The following is a 12,967-nucleotide window of genomic DNA, read 5'->3' on the forward strand; positions in this document are numbered from 1 at the left end:
TTATAAAATAAAAAACTTTTTATTCTTTTCACTTTCACACCTTCTTTTACACACAATCAAATAAATAACAAAGTAAGTTCTATTTTTGGGTGTCAATATTTCACTCTAACATATACCCATATAATTAATATAAAATGATTGCATAACTTTTCTTAGAACCATAATTTGTCTTGTTATTTATATATGTAAAAAATATTTTCTTCTTTTCTTTTTCAAGGATGCATTTCCCCCCAAATATAACTGTTACTTAAACAATTCAAAATAAAAGTTAATTCATAATCCTGTTTAGAAATTTGAACAAAAAAATTCAAATGACGACTTTCTCCTTGAACAATATGGAGTCTTTATGTATCCTCCCTGAAGATGATAATTAAGTATTCGTATGATGGAATGATTTGAGAGAAATGTGATGTTAGTGGATTCTCTAGTTGGACTGTAGTTTTGCTTTTGCTGTGTATGCGAAGTACCAAACAAGAATGGCAACCATGGAAGCCACAAATTCACTCTGTAGTAAAGGTCCTTTCCATACACCCTGAAAGCAAAATAATTATGTTTTAACATTTTTATCAAGGAGCTGCTTTTTTTCTTTTTTTCTTATTAAACATAAATGCTTTTCCCTTTCTGGAAATAACTTTCTTTACATTCTTTTAACAAATTCTAGCTGTTCTTTTTCAAAAGGCATTGATTGCTCTTGCAAAATTCAAATTAGCAAATTAACTTTTTTCAAGTTGCAGTTGCAATTCATTTCTTCTAATCAACTGAATTCTTTTTATAATTTTTTAATCTGATGCTAGAGAAGGCCTTTTATACTGTGGGGAGGCAAATCATTGGACAATCAATTAAAATTTTTTTGACAGGCAAGCCTTTTACTGGCAAAAATTTTCAATGTATTTTCACTGCAATGAATTAAACAGGCATATTTTTATGAACTTTTTACTGTTTGTTATACAGAAATGAACTGTTTCCAAGTGAAAATGAACATTATTTTTCTTTTAAATTCATTAAGAAATAAATAGCAAAGAAAAAAACCCATAATTAAGTACTTGCACTACTGAATCAATTTCCCACCCTAGCACCTAACCAAAATCTCCTTTTAGCACCCAAAAATCATTAAGAAATGTGGTAGAGTGTTTAAGATTTTGTTATTAGACACAAAGTGAGTTTTCACTGCCATAAATAATTCAAGTGATGCCCTAGATTAGTATTATTTTGGACAATCAATAACTTGGCATATTGTCAGGACACTTTGACCTCTGTCGTTTTTTTTTTTGTGTGTGATTGACTCGTTTTATGTGTATCATTGACACATTCCAGACATCTTTTATTTATATGGACAATTTTTTTCAGATTTTCTGTATGCCCCAGCTGATAAACATATATTTCACATTCTGTAAATAGTGTAGACACATAAAATCTCTAAATTTGACCACTCTACAAATTTCAAATTCACAACAACAAGGCTGGTAGATTTTTGAAGTTGACACTGCAGTTTCTTAGAACTACATATGGCTGGTTTTTGTAAAGTAATATGTTTTTATTAGTTCCCTTAATTTACAATAAATATAATGTACATACAGGATGGCTGATGTGAAAAGTATGGACTGGTTTTATCTGGCTTTCTGAATCACCACTTCTTTGAGCCTGAAAGAGGTTTAAATCAACAGTTAGTACAATTAACAAAATCTCTTTTAAAATGTATGTATACAATATACATTTTTATGTACAAGCAATACAAGAAACTCACCATTTCTTTGTAGAATAATTTTTTCAGTCTCAACATATTTTTTTATTTAAAACTTGTAAGCATTTACTGGAAATTAATACAAAGCAATAGAAAACGTTTTTTAAATTAATTTTCAACTCAAATGTCAAATAACAATTAAGTAAGTTTTTTTAACATTTGAGCAATGAGATGGAAATACCTATTGAAAAAATATGCTAATTTTTTTCATTACAAAGAAATTTAACTTCCTTTTTTTGTAATTCAGTATTCATTGTGTATCTGTTCATTAAATGTAATATGTAACTTCACTATTTCTCAAGTTTTTCAACAAGTTACAGCTGTTATCCTGATGCTAGCAAGTTAAAAGTATGATTGACTTGCTTGCTTTGTTTGTATTAATGTTTGCCCAAGCATTGTAATTAAGATTGACATCTGCAAACAATATAAGTCAGCGGAGTTAAACCTGTATATAGGTAAATTTGATTATTTGATAATGTCCAATCAAATTTAAATATAATGTATACAAGTTTAACTCCCCCTTTTTATACTGTTTTCAGATGTCAATCTTAATTACAATGCTTGAGCAAACATTTATACAAACAAAGCAAGCAAGTCAACCAAACCTTTAACTTGCTTGCATTATGATAATAACTGTAATGTTTTGATGCTTATGGCTTTCACTAACCATCTGTTTGTATATTTACATTTGCATACATCATGTACATACCTTCTTTAATGCAGAATATCCTTCATCATCATATAATCTTACTTGGTAGGATCCTGAGGGTAAATTTTTATGCTCCTCAGAAAAACTAATCTGAAGTAGATAAAAAAGAGATTGTCAAGTTAAATTTACAATTACATTTTAACATATCTATGTGTAGCATTCCATCAGACAATATTTCTGAAGATATATCATTTCAAAATTTAGGTATTCAAATAGGAAATTTTATTTTTCTGTTTTATTTAAATTAATAAACCAATTAACAACTGTTATGACAAAGTCTAATCAACAACTACAGAAAGCATGGAAAACATAAGCTTGGAAAAAAAATAAAATAAAAACATCGCTCTATTATCGGGTTTAATTTTGTGCACGCGTTTTATGATTATGTGCTGATTGTTTATCAAGGTAAAATTGGTAAGCTTCGGCACCAAAATCAAAAGTTTATTAGCAGCTTAATTGAATAGAAAATGGAAACGGGGAATGTGTCAAAGAGAGAACAACCCGACCAAAGAGCACAAAACAGCCCAAGGCCACCAATGGGTCTTTAATACAGCGAGAAAATCCTGCAACTGGAGGCGGGCTTCAGCTGGCCCTTAAACAATAATGTATACTAGTTCAGTGAAAATGGACGTCACACTAGACTCCAAACATAAAATGAACCAAAATTGAATTAATGGGGAATGTGTCCATGGGACACAGATGATGCCCCCGCTTGCATATAACATTATAAAGAGATATTACTCAAGAACTGTAAAAGTGACGCTACCGAAATTTGTACTTGATCTGAGTTTTGTGGTAATAAGCATTGTTTATAAGATTCATAACAATAAGTTGGGGCAGAACAGAAACGAAAAATTCAGCAATTTTTCCATTTTTAAAGGTGCACAACTCTAGAACGATAAAAGTGACACCACCAAAATTTGAACTTGATCTGTGTTTTGTGGTAATTAGCATTGTGCATAAGTTTGATCACATTTGGTTGAGGCAAACTACAGTTAGGGAACGGAAACAAAAAATTCAGCAATTTTTCCATTTGTAAAGGGGCATCACTCTTGAACAGAAAAAGTGACACCACAAAAATTCAAACTTGATCTGTGTTTTGTTGTAATAAGCATTGTGTATAATTTCATGACATTTGGTTGAGGCAAAACTAAAGTTAGAGAACGGAAACCAATTTTGGGACGTACAGACCGACAAGGGTAAAACTTAATGCCCCCTCCGATACGGCGGGGGCATAAAAAACATACAAGACTAACAAAAGCCAGAGGTTCCTGACTTGGGATAGACGCAAACATGCAGCATGTAGATATACAGGTGCAATAATTGCATACATGTAGATATATTTTTCCAACTGTTAATATTAATTAATTATCTTTGTTTGACAATAATGTTAATCAAAAGTCAACATTATTTGATCTAAGAGGCCTAGGGAAGTTAAAGGGGATGAACTCCACTCCCCTTTAAAAAATGCTACTTTATATTTATTTTTTTGAGTTGACAACTTTTGTCCTTTTAAGGTGGTACCTAACACTACAGGGAGATAACTCTGTAAAAATCAGCTAAACGTTTTAATCACGTTGTATTGTTGTAGGAAATATTAAGCTTCTCAATGATCAAAATTAGTGTTTGTCAAACTGCTATATAACCAATGAAATTTTTCTGATAAAGTGGTTGGTTCAAATTTTTTGAAATTTTTATATTTTTGTCAAAGGGTCAAAGTAAACATTTTGTCAAAATTTTATGAAAATTAAACGAGCCAAATTAATATTAGTCAAGGTGTTGGGTACCACCTTAAAGGCAAAGTACCGTTAAAAGGCTTGTATAGTCAGTGGTTTTATTCTCCCAAATTGAACCTGCCAGCAGGGGTGCGGACTATAGAGTACAATAAGCAAGAAATAAGAGAAAAAATTCAATTTCGCGAGGTGGTTTATTTTCGTTCCGCCATGTTTGTTATTGATATTGTAGAGGGCGCTCTTATCTTTTTTTCAAACTAATAAATTTACCTAATCCATATTAATAAGTTATTATTATTCAATATCAAATTAATATTGATAAATTTAAAAATTAAACGCTTCATAACAAATTTTTCGTTTCTTTTCAATGCATTGCTTATAAAATAAACTGGTATCTGCTTGAATGAAACTGTACAAAAAAAGTAAAAAAGACAACCGTAAACCAGCTTACGATGTGTAAATTACAAAACGTAATCGGTTATTATACGTTCCGTTTTGGTGTTTCATACTGACTAATATGTTATTTATTAGCTTAAAACCCTTCAAACATTAATGTGATAGATATATTTAACACTATTTTACATCAGGATGGAACTGTTTTACTTTCAAAGTCGTATTATATTGGTATCTAGTATGTATGGATTTCGACTCTCACCGTTTTTCTCTTCTTTTACACGTGCTTTTCAAACTTCCGGTTTAAACATAAACAAGTTTCTAAATTGTTTTTTGTGTGATTTAGACTTATTTTAACAATCATGAAGGCTTTAAGAATCATTTACAAGCAGTTTCAGCTTCTGTTTGTTGATGGAAAATAGGTTTTTCCAAGAAAATACCGCATATGACCACACACGATTTGAAATTACCAGACTTTCATTAGACCTTTTCTAACAGTTACAAAAAGTTTTTTTACCAAAAATTTTGTGGGGAAAAGGGGGTGCGGACTATGTACCAGTGCGAACTATACAAGCCCGATTACGGTATATGGGGCTTTTATCTGTCCAAATCATTAACTCATTGTATGAATGATATATGAAAAAAAATTAAACTGAGTTTTGTGGTAAAAAGCATTATATATATATTTCATTACATTAATTTAAGACAAACTCAAGTTAGAGAACGGAAACGAAAAATTCAGCATTTTTTTCATTTGTAAATGGGCATAACTCTAGAACAGTAATCAAAGTGCTTGTAAGCACTGAATGGTAAAGATTGCTTTAATTTATCAGTAGGAAGTAAAATTGAATATTGCATTGTATAAAGCATTGTTTGTAGTTGATTCAACTACCATTATGCACAAAGAAAGATAACTCCAATTTTCAAAGAAGACTTTAAAATATTTTTAGAAATGAAGGGTAAAAATTGCTTTAATTTATCAGTGGAAGGTAAAATTAAACATTGCATTGTATAAAGCATTGATTGTAGTTGATTCAACTATAATCATGGACAAAGAAAGATAACTCCAATTTTAAAAATACTTGATATTTAGAAAAAAAATGAAAAATTCAGCAATTTTTCCATTTGTAAAGGGCATAACTCTAGAACAGTAGAAGTTACGGCACCAAAATTCAAACTTGATCTGTATATTGTGGTAATAAGCATTGTGTATAAGATTCATAACATTTGGTTGAGGCAAACTTAAGTTAGAGAACGGAAACGGAAAATTTAGCAATTTTTCCATTTGTAAAGGGGCATAACTCTAGAACGGTAAAAGTGACGCCACCAAAATTCAAACTTGATTTGTATTTAGTGATAATAAGCATTGTGTAAAAGTTTCATAACATTTGGTTGAGGCAAACTAAAGTTAGAGAACGGAAACCAACTTTGGGACGTTCAGACGGACATACAAGGGTAAAACTTGATAAAATGCTCCGCTGGGGCGCAGCTTGATACGACCGCAGAGGTTGAACCCTGAACAGTTGGGGCAAGTATGGACACAACATTCAAGCTTGATACAGCACTGAATTTAATAATTAAATATTTGACACAGCATAGGTTTCTGACACAGAATGAATGTGGTCTAAGAAATTAAAAAAATTTAATTTACCTATTCAAACCATATCATTATTATTTGCTTTTATATATAAATCAGAAATAACCAATTTAAAATGGAAAATTTAAAAAAAAAAAAGGAAAAAAATAAATCCCCCCCCAAATTTTTTGAACCACCTTATGATTCATCACCCCCAAACTCAATCCCAGCCTTCCCTTTGTGGTATGGTACCTTGCAGTACAATTTCAGAGAAATCCATACACTTGAACACAAGTTATTGTCTTGAAACTAAAAAATGCTTGTTTTTTGGCCCCTTTTTGGCCCCAAATTCCTAAACGTTTAGGGCGGTTACCCCCAAACTCAAACCCAGCTTTCCCCTTGTGATATGGAACCTTGCAGTACAATTTCATTAAGATCCATACACTTACACACAAGTTATTGTCCTTAAACTAGAAAAATGCTTATTTTTTTTGCCCTTTTATGGCCCCTAATTCCTAAAATTTTGAGGGAATTGCCCCCAAAATCAATCCCAGCCTTCCCTTTGTGGTATGGTACCTTGCAGTACAATTTCAGAGAGATCCATACACTTGAACACAAGTTATTGTCTGGAAACTAGAAAAACGCTTATTTTTGGCCCCTTATTCCTAAACGTTTTGGGCAATTACCCCCAAACTCAATTCCAGCTTTCCCTTTGTGATATGGAACCTTGTAGTACAATTTCATAAAGATCCATACACTTGAACACAAGTTATTGTCATGAAACTAGAAAAATGCTTGTTTTTTGCCCCTTTTTGGCCCCTAATTCATAAAATTTGAGGCAATTACCCCCAAAATCAATCCCAGCATTACCTTTGTGATATGGAACCTTGTGGTACAATGTCGAGAGATCCATACACTTACACACAAGTTATTGTCATGAAACTAGAAAAATGCTTGTTTTTTGCCCCTTTTTTGCCCCTTATTCCTAAACGTTTTCGAGGCAATTACCCCCAAAATCAATCCCAGCATTCCCTTTGTGATATGGAACCTTGTGGTACAATGTCAGAGAGATCCATACACTAACACACAAGTTATGTCTGGAAGTTACAAATATGCTTATTTGTGGCCCCTAATTCCTTAACTGTTGGTACCATAACCCCCAAAATCAATCCCCACCTTCCTTTTGTGGTATTGAACCTTATGGTAAAATTTCATAGAGATCCATTCACTTAAACTTAAGTTAGAGTGCGAAAACCAATGTGTCTTCGGACGACGACGACAACGCCAACGTCATACCAATATACTACCTCAAAATTTTTTTGCCGTCGTATAAAAACCACAATTTTACAGCATGCTGTCACAATGTTGGCTTTATTTTGTTGTTTTAACTTTTTTCACGCCTGATATCTACTAGTCTAATTGATTTTTACTGAAACAAGACCAATACCAGGTCTAGACCTGTGTCGCCGAGTAGAATTGATTGAACTTTTAAAGTATCAGCAAACAGGAAGTAGCTGCACAGTAGATGTAAAATTTGTGTACATATTGCAACTCAACATTATCACGCTGCTAACTAAATATTAAATATTCTTGAAGATGGACAGGAGTCTCAAGTGGTTACTAGAAAAATGAAAACGATGACCCCCTGTCTATACCATCAATAAACCAAAGGAATAGCAGATTGAAATCAGGACCATTAACAAACCCAGTCTTTTCTGGTTGTGTATAAACTATATATTTTCAGACAGTGTATTACCTGGTAATTATCAGCTTTGTTTGTCTTTGTTGCTGGTACTGTTCTACCATTTATATCAGCATATAAATTTAAATTCTGAAATATAGAAAAGTGAATTATCATGATTATAAATAATAATCTTAGTACATATATTTTAGAAACTTTTTCACTTTAATAACTTTGCACAATTTTGGAAAGCATATATATCCAGTGATATAATTCTTACTGTTGAATCAAATGTAATGTATACTTCAATTAATAATGAGACTTAAAATCAGAAATGAAAAAATCTAAATTATTATCATCTGGAGGTTTTAACCTTTCTGTTAAAATACATAAAATATTCTTTAATCATTTTTGCCTAAGTTATCATTAATGATCTAGCAATACAAAATGTAGATCTTTTTTCTTAATCATGTTAATTTTTCAAAGCAGATTGATTGATATTTAGATTTTTCATAATTGTTTATGGTGCATGCAGTGTTTGCCATGATGAACATGATGAATTGAGATACTGATAAAATTTGGTTAACTCAATAAATACAAACCCTTGCTTGTACTTGTTTTCTCTGTATCTATAACAGTTTTTAGTGAGTTAAATACTTTTCCTATACTGACATGACTGAGTTATGTTCTTTTCTCTCTTTTTGTACATCAACCTTTTGTTAGTCAACAGATCAAGATTGGAAAAACAGTGATGGTTGACATCTCAGGCATGAAGTACAAATGTATATTTGAAGTCCCCCCTTATTATGAAAATTTAAAGACAAAAAGTGAAACCTTCCCAAACCTTTTAATGTGTTTATTAGAGGGGAAGATGAAAATCTTATGTTTGAAACATGGTTTTGACTGTGTTTTCAGATTCAGCAAAGGCAGACATAATCTGTTTTTATTAAGGTTTATAATTTGGAATACATGTACATTACCTCTACTTTTTGTTGACATTTCAATGAAAATTCTACTACAAAAACTGTGTCCATGGAAGCCATACCATCAGTGGTTGTGTATGTTTCTGTTTTGACATCTGGTGAAACACATGTGCTTCCTGAAATACATAATGAATCAGATAAACAACACCCATAAATTATATTATCCTTTTTCTTAGTATACCTGTAAGATCGTTGTGGGGCTCATATGGAAGGATCCTATCCTTTTTAGTATAAGATACAAGGAGTTGCTAGATGCAATGTTTGAAGCTATTAGCTTCATAACCGACATATTTGATGAAATATATACTGCATTACAATATCAAAATGATTATTGCACAACTATTTTGAGTTGATACTTTTACCATACTGACTGTATTTCTAATTTAAAACAGATTATGTGTTTTCTAGAAGCCTTTCGGTGTGTCAAGATATAATATTTGAATTAGATGAAAATTAATAATTAAAATACATTTTATGCAGTGTAATTTTTACACCAAAAGCATTGTACAGACCCCACTTGTTTTGGAAAGAATTTTTAGGATTGTCATTATTACGATTTTCTTTACTCGGAGGTTCAATCAAGGACACGGCATAAATAATAAAATGAATTTTTAAACCAGTAAATAGTATAAGATGGGTGAATTTTCCTGGCGGCATCGTGTATTTCCAAAATTACACATCCAGATGAAACTGCCACGTCAACACCGGCAACTCAAAAATAGATTTTGTACAGTAAAAACTATATTTCTTACGCCTTCTCTTCGTTGCTTCATTTGAGAAAATCTAGTAAGATGATTTAAGGATGAAGTTGACTGAAATATCTTACCTAACACTGCAAAAGGCAACAAAACTACCACCAAAGATGCCAACATTGTGCTTGTTGTCGCCATTGTTAATGATTACCTCCCCTTCGAAAAATGAGGCGACCGGTGATCGATTATATTTATACCATCGTTTATTGCCCGGGGCCAGCAGAAAGTTTTCCGGTGTACTATAACTTGTTTAATATTCACACTAGATTTATGTTCTACTTCTATGAACATCATTGGATATTGATCCAAAAAAGTAAAACAAAAATACCGAACTCCAAGATAAATTCAAAAAGGGAGAGTCCATAAAAACGTGATAAAAACTGATAAAATCAAGTAGAGATTTGAATCTAAGATTTCTTTCCCCAAAACTTGCGAGTGTTTTTTTTCAGTTGAGTTGGGTTTTTTTCTTTGTTTTGCGGGGAGGCGGATGCTTTCTCAATTCAAATAAACAGTAGATGGTCTACAATTTTTTTTTAACTCAATAACATTGTAAAGGTCTCAAGTTGAAAAGGAATGATTGTAAAAAGGGAGTGTATACGATGCCATAGCGATACAGTAAAATTTGTCATATCATAGTATGAATTATTTAATCTTCAAGAATTTTTTTCCTTTTCCAGAAAATTTGTCAGCAATTATTTTATATTTATCGAAAGATGAATTTTTAACTAGAGTCTCTCAAGAGCCCGTGTCGCTCATCTGACTCTACTTTGGTTTTAGAAATCATGTAAAGATAGATAAAAATCAAAACAGATACCCAAATAATGATTGAGGCCAAATTTGGATTAATTTTGGTCCCATTATTTAATAAAATATCCTGGTGGCCATCTTGAACAGTAAATCGGCAACAAAGTAGCAACACTTGGTCAGCATCTCATAAGGAACATTCATGCCATGTTTGGTTTCATTCCATTCAGTGGTACTCTAAAAGAAGACATTTGTATGTATTTCCCATAGGGTCCTATGTTAAACTAAGTCCCCTCCCCTGGCGGCCATCTTGGATGAATGATCTGCTGCAAAGTAACAACACTTGGTCAGCACCTCATAAGGAACATTCAAGCCATGTTTGGTTCCATTCCATTTAGTGGTTTTCTAAAAGAAGACATTTGTATGTATTTCCCATAGGGTCCTATGGGAAACTAAGTTCCCCGCTGTCGGCCATCTTGGATGATGGACCGACTGCAAAGTAACAACACTTGGTCAGCACTTCATAAGGAACATTCATGCCATGTTTGGTTTCATTCCATTCACTGGTTCTCTAAAAGAAGACATTTGTATGTATTTCCCATAGAGCCCTATGTTAAACTAAGTCCCCCGCTGGCGGCCATCTTGGATGATTGATCGGCTGCAAAGAAACAACACTTGGTCAACGACTCATAAGGAACATTCATGCCATGTTTGGTTCCATTCCATTCAGTGGTTCTCTAAAAGAAGACATTTTATGTATTTCCCATAGGGTTCTATGTTAAACTACGTCCCCAGCTGGCGGCCATCTTGGATGATGGAACAACTGCAAAGTAACAACATTTGGTCAGCACCTCATAAGGAACATTCATGCCATGTTTGGTTTCATTCAATTCAGTGGTTCTCTAAAAGAAGACATTTGTATGTATTTCCTGTAGGGTCCTATGTTAAACTAAGTCACCCACTGGCGGCCATCTTGGATGATGGATCGGCTGCAAAGTAACAACACTTGGTCAGCACCTCATAAGGAACATTCATGCCATGTTTAGTTTCATTCCATTCACTGGTTCTATAAGAGAAGACATTTATAGGTAGTTCCCATAGGGTCCTATGTTAAACTAAGTCCCCCGCTGTCGGCCATCTTGGATGATGGACCTACTGCAAAGTTACAACACTTGGTCAGCACCTTATAAGGAACATTCATGCCATGTTTTGTTTCATTCTATTCAGTGGTTCTCTAAAAGAAGACATTTGTATGTATTTTCCATAGGGTCCTATGTTAAACTAAGTCCCCCGCTGGCGGCCATCTTGGATGATAGACCGACTGCAAAGTAACAACACTTGGTCAGCATCTCATAAGGAACGTTCATGCCATGTTTGGTTTCATTCCATTCACTGGTTCTATAAGAGAAGACATTTATATGTAGTTCCCATAGGGTCCTATGTTAAACAGAATACAGTTATTTGTGTTCAAAAGTTTGAGTCAGTATTTAAAAATCTGCAGTTTACGTTTCACTATTAAGGGAATTCGTCCCAGCTAAAAATAGATATCAAAATACACCATAGCAGTATTGGTTGATTGCTTCACTCCGAGTAATCTTTTACAAAAACATAAATGAACTTTTTCGATTTCAGCTGCTTTGGAAAATCCCCAGACTTCACAAGCATAAGTTAAAACAATACCAACGTAAATATCAAAAAGCAAAAATCAATAAGCATGCAATGGCAAAAATATAATCACTAAGTACATTTCATTATAATACGTTATTTTGATTGGCTAACAGCAATCTCGCGTCATTCTGAAATTAGCCTTCATTTCAAAATGAAATGAAACATTCATGACGACACGAGCTTCCACAATAAAGTGCACAGGTAAATAAAATTAAAAAAAAATCGTGTTTTCATGATCTTAGCAAAAACATGTAACTATAAGTATTGAATGCTTCTTTTAGTAATTTTATAGGGTTGTAAAAGCGTTGATCGTGCGCACATTTTTAGAACGAAGCGCTTCTGCGCTTCATACAAAATGTATTTCGGTCCACGCTTTTACACCCCAATAAATTTCCAAAAAGAAACATTCAATTCTTAAATACATGTACGCATATATACCAAACCAAGTTTCTCTGTGCATGTTTTTTTTACTATTATTACGAATCCATAACGTCTAATCAACTCGTAATATTGATCGAAAACATATATGTGTATATGTCTTGTATGTTTTTTTATTTATTTTGGATCATTTGTATATTTCGGATTTTAGTGTGGCGTCCATTTCGCTGAACTAGTATACATTATTGTTTAGGTGCCAGCATAAGACCGTCTCCGGGTGCGGATTTTCTCGCTGCGTTGAAGACCCATTGGTGGCCTAGGGCTGTTTTCTGCTCTTAGGCCGGATAGTTGTCTCTTTGACACATTCCTTGTTTCCATTTTCTATTCTATTAAGCTGCTAATAAACTTTCGATTTTGGTGCCGAAGCTTACCAATTTTACATTGATAAATAATCAACACAGAATCATGAAGCGCGTGCACAAATTAAACGAGATAATAGAGCGATGTTTTATTTTTTGTTTTTTCAAGCTTATGTTTTCCATGCTTTCTGTAGTTGTTGATTAAACTTGTCATAACAGTTGTTAATTGGTTTAGCCAATTATTTTTTTC

General features: G+C 32.9%; 1 protein-coding gene across 1 annotated transcript; it reads right to left on the minus strand.

Annotated features, from left to right (window-relative positions):
* LOC127708132 (translocon-associated protein subunit delta-like) lies at window positions 1-9,747 on the minus strand. Its single transcript, XM_052213007.1, has 6 exons — window positions 9,643-9,747; window positions 8,814-8,932; window positions 7,909-7,983; window positions 2,451-2,540; window positions 1,576-1,641; window positions 1-532 (listed from the first exon to the last, which is right to left on the minus strand). The coding sequence occupies exons 1-6, from the start codon at window positions 9,704-9,706 to the stop codon at window positions 425-427; spliced, it is 522 nt and encodes a 173-aa protein (XP_052068967.1). The 5' UTR covers window positions 9,707-9,747; the 3' UTR covers window positions 1-424.
* Window positions 9,748-12,967: the final 3,220 nt, after the last annotated feature.

Source organism: Mytilus californianus, unplaced genomic scaffold (assembly GCF_021869535.1).
Source record: "Mytilus californianus isolate M0D057914Y unplaced genomic scaffold, xbMytCali1.0.p SCAF_1, whole genome shotgun sequence".
Taxonomy (NCBI): Eukaryota; Metazoa; Mollusca; class Bivalvia; order Mytilida; family Mytilidae; genus Mytilus; species Mytilus californianus.

What these genes read in the sequence shown, in the direction of transcription:
- LOC127708132 (XM_052213007.1), bottom strand. Translation starts at nt 9,706, where the DNA reads ATGGCGACAACAAGCACAATGTTGGCATCTTTGGTGGTAGTTTTGTTG. An exon ending in AATGTCAACAAAAAGTAGAG is followed by an intron (nt 7,984 to 8,813) that starts GTAATGTACATG and finishes TCTATATTTCAG; the next exon opens with AATTTAAATTTATATGCTGA. An exon ending in GATATTCTGCATTAAAGAAG is followed by an intron (nt 1,642 to 2,450) that starts GTATGTACATGA and finishes AACCTCTTTCAG; the next exon opens with GCTCAAAGAAGTGGTGATTC.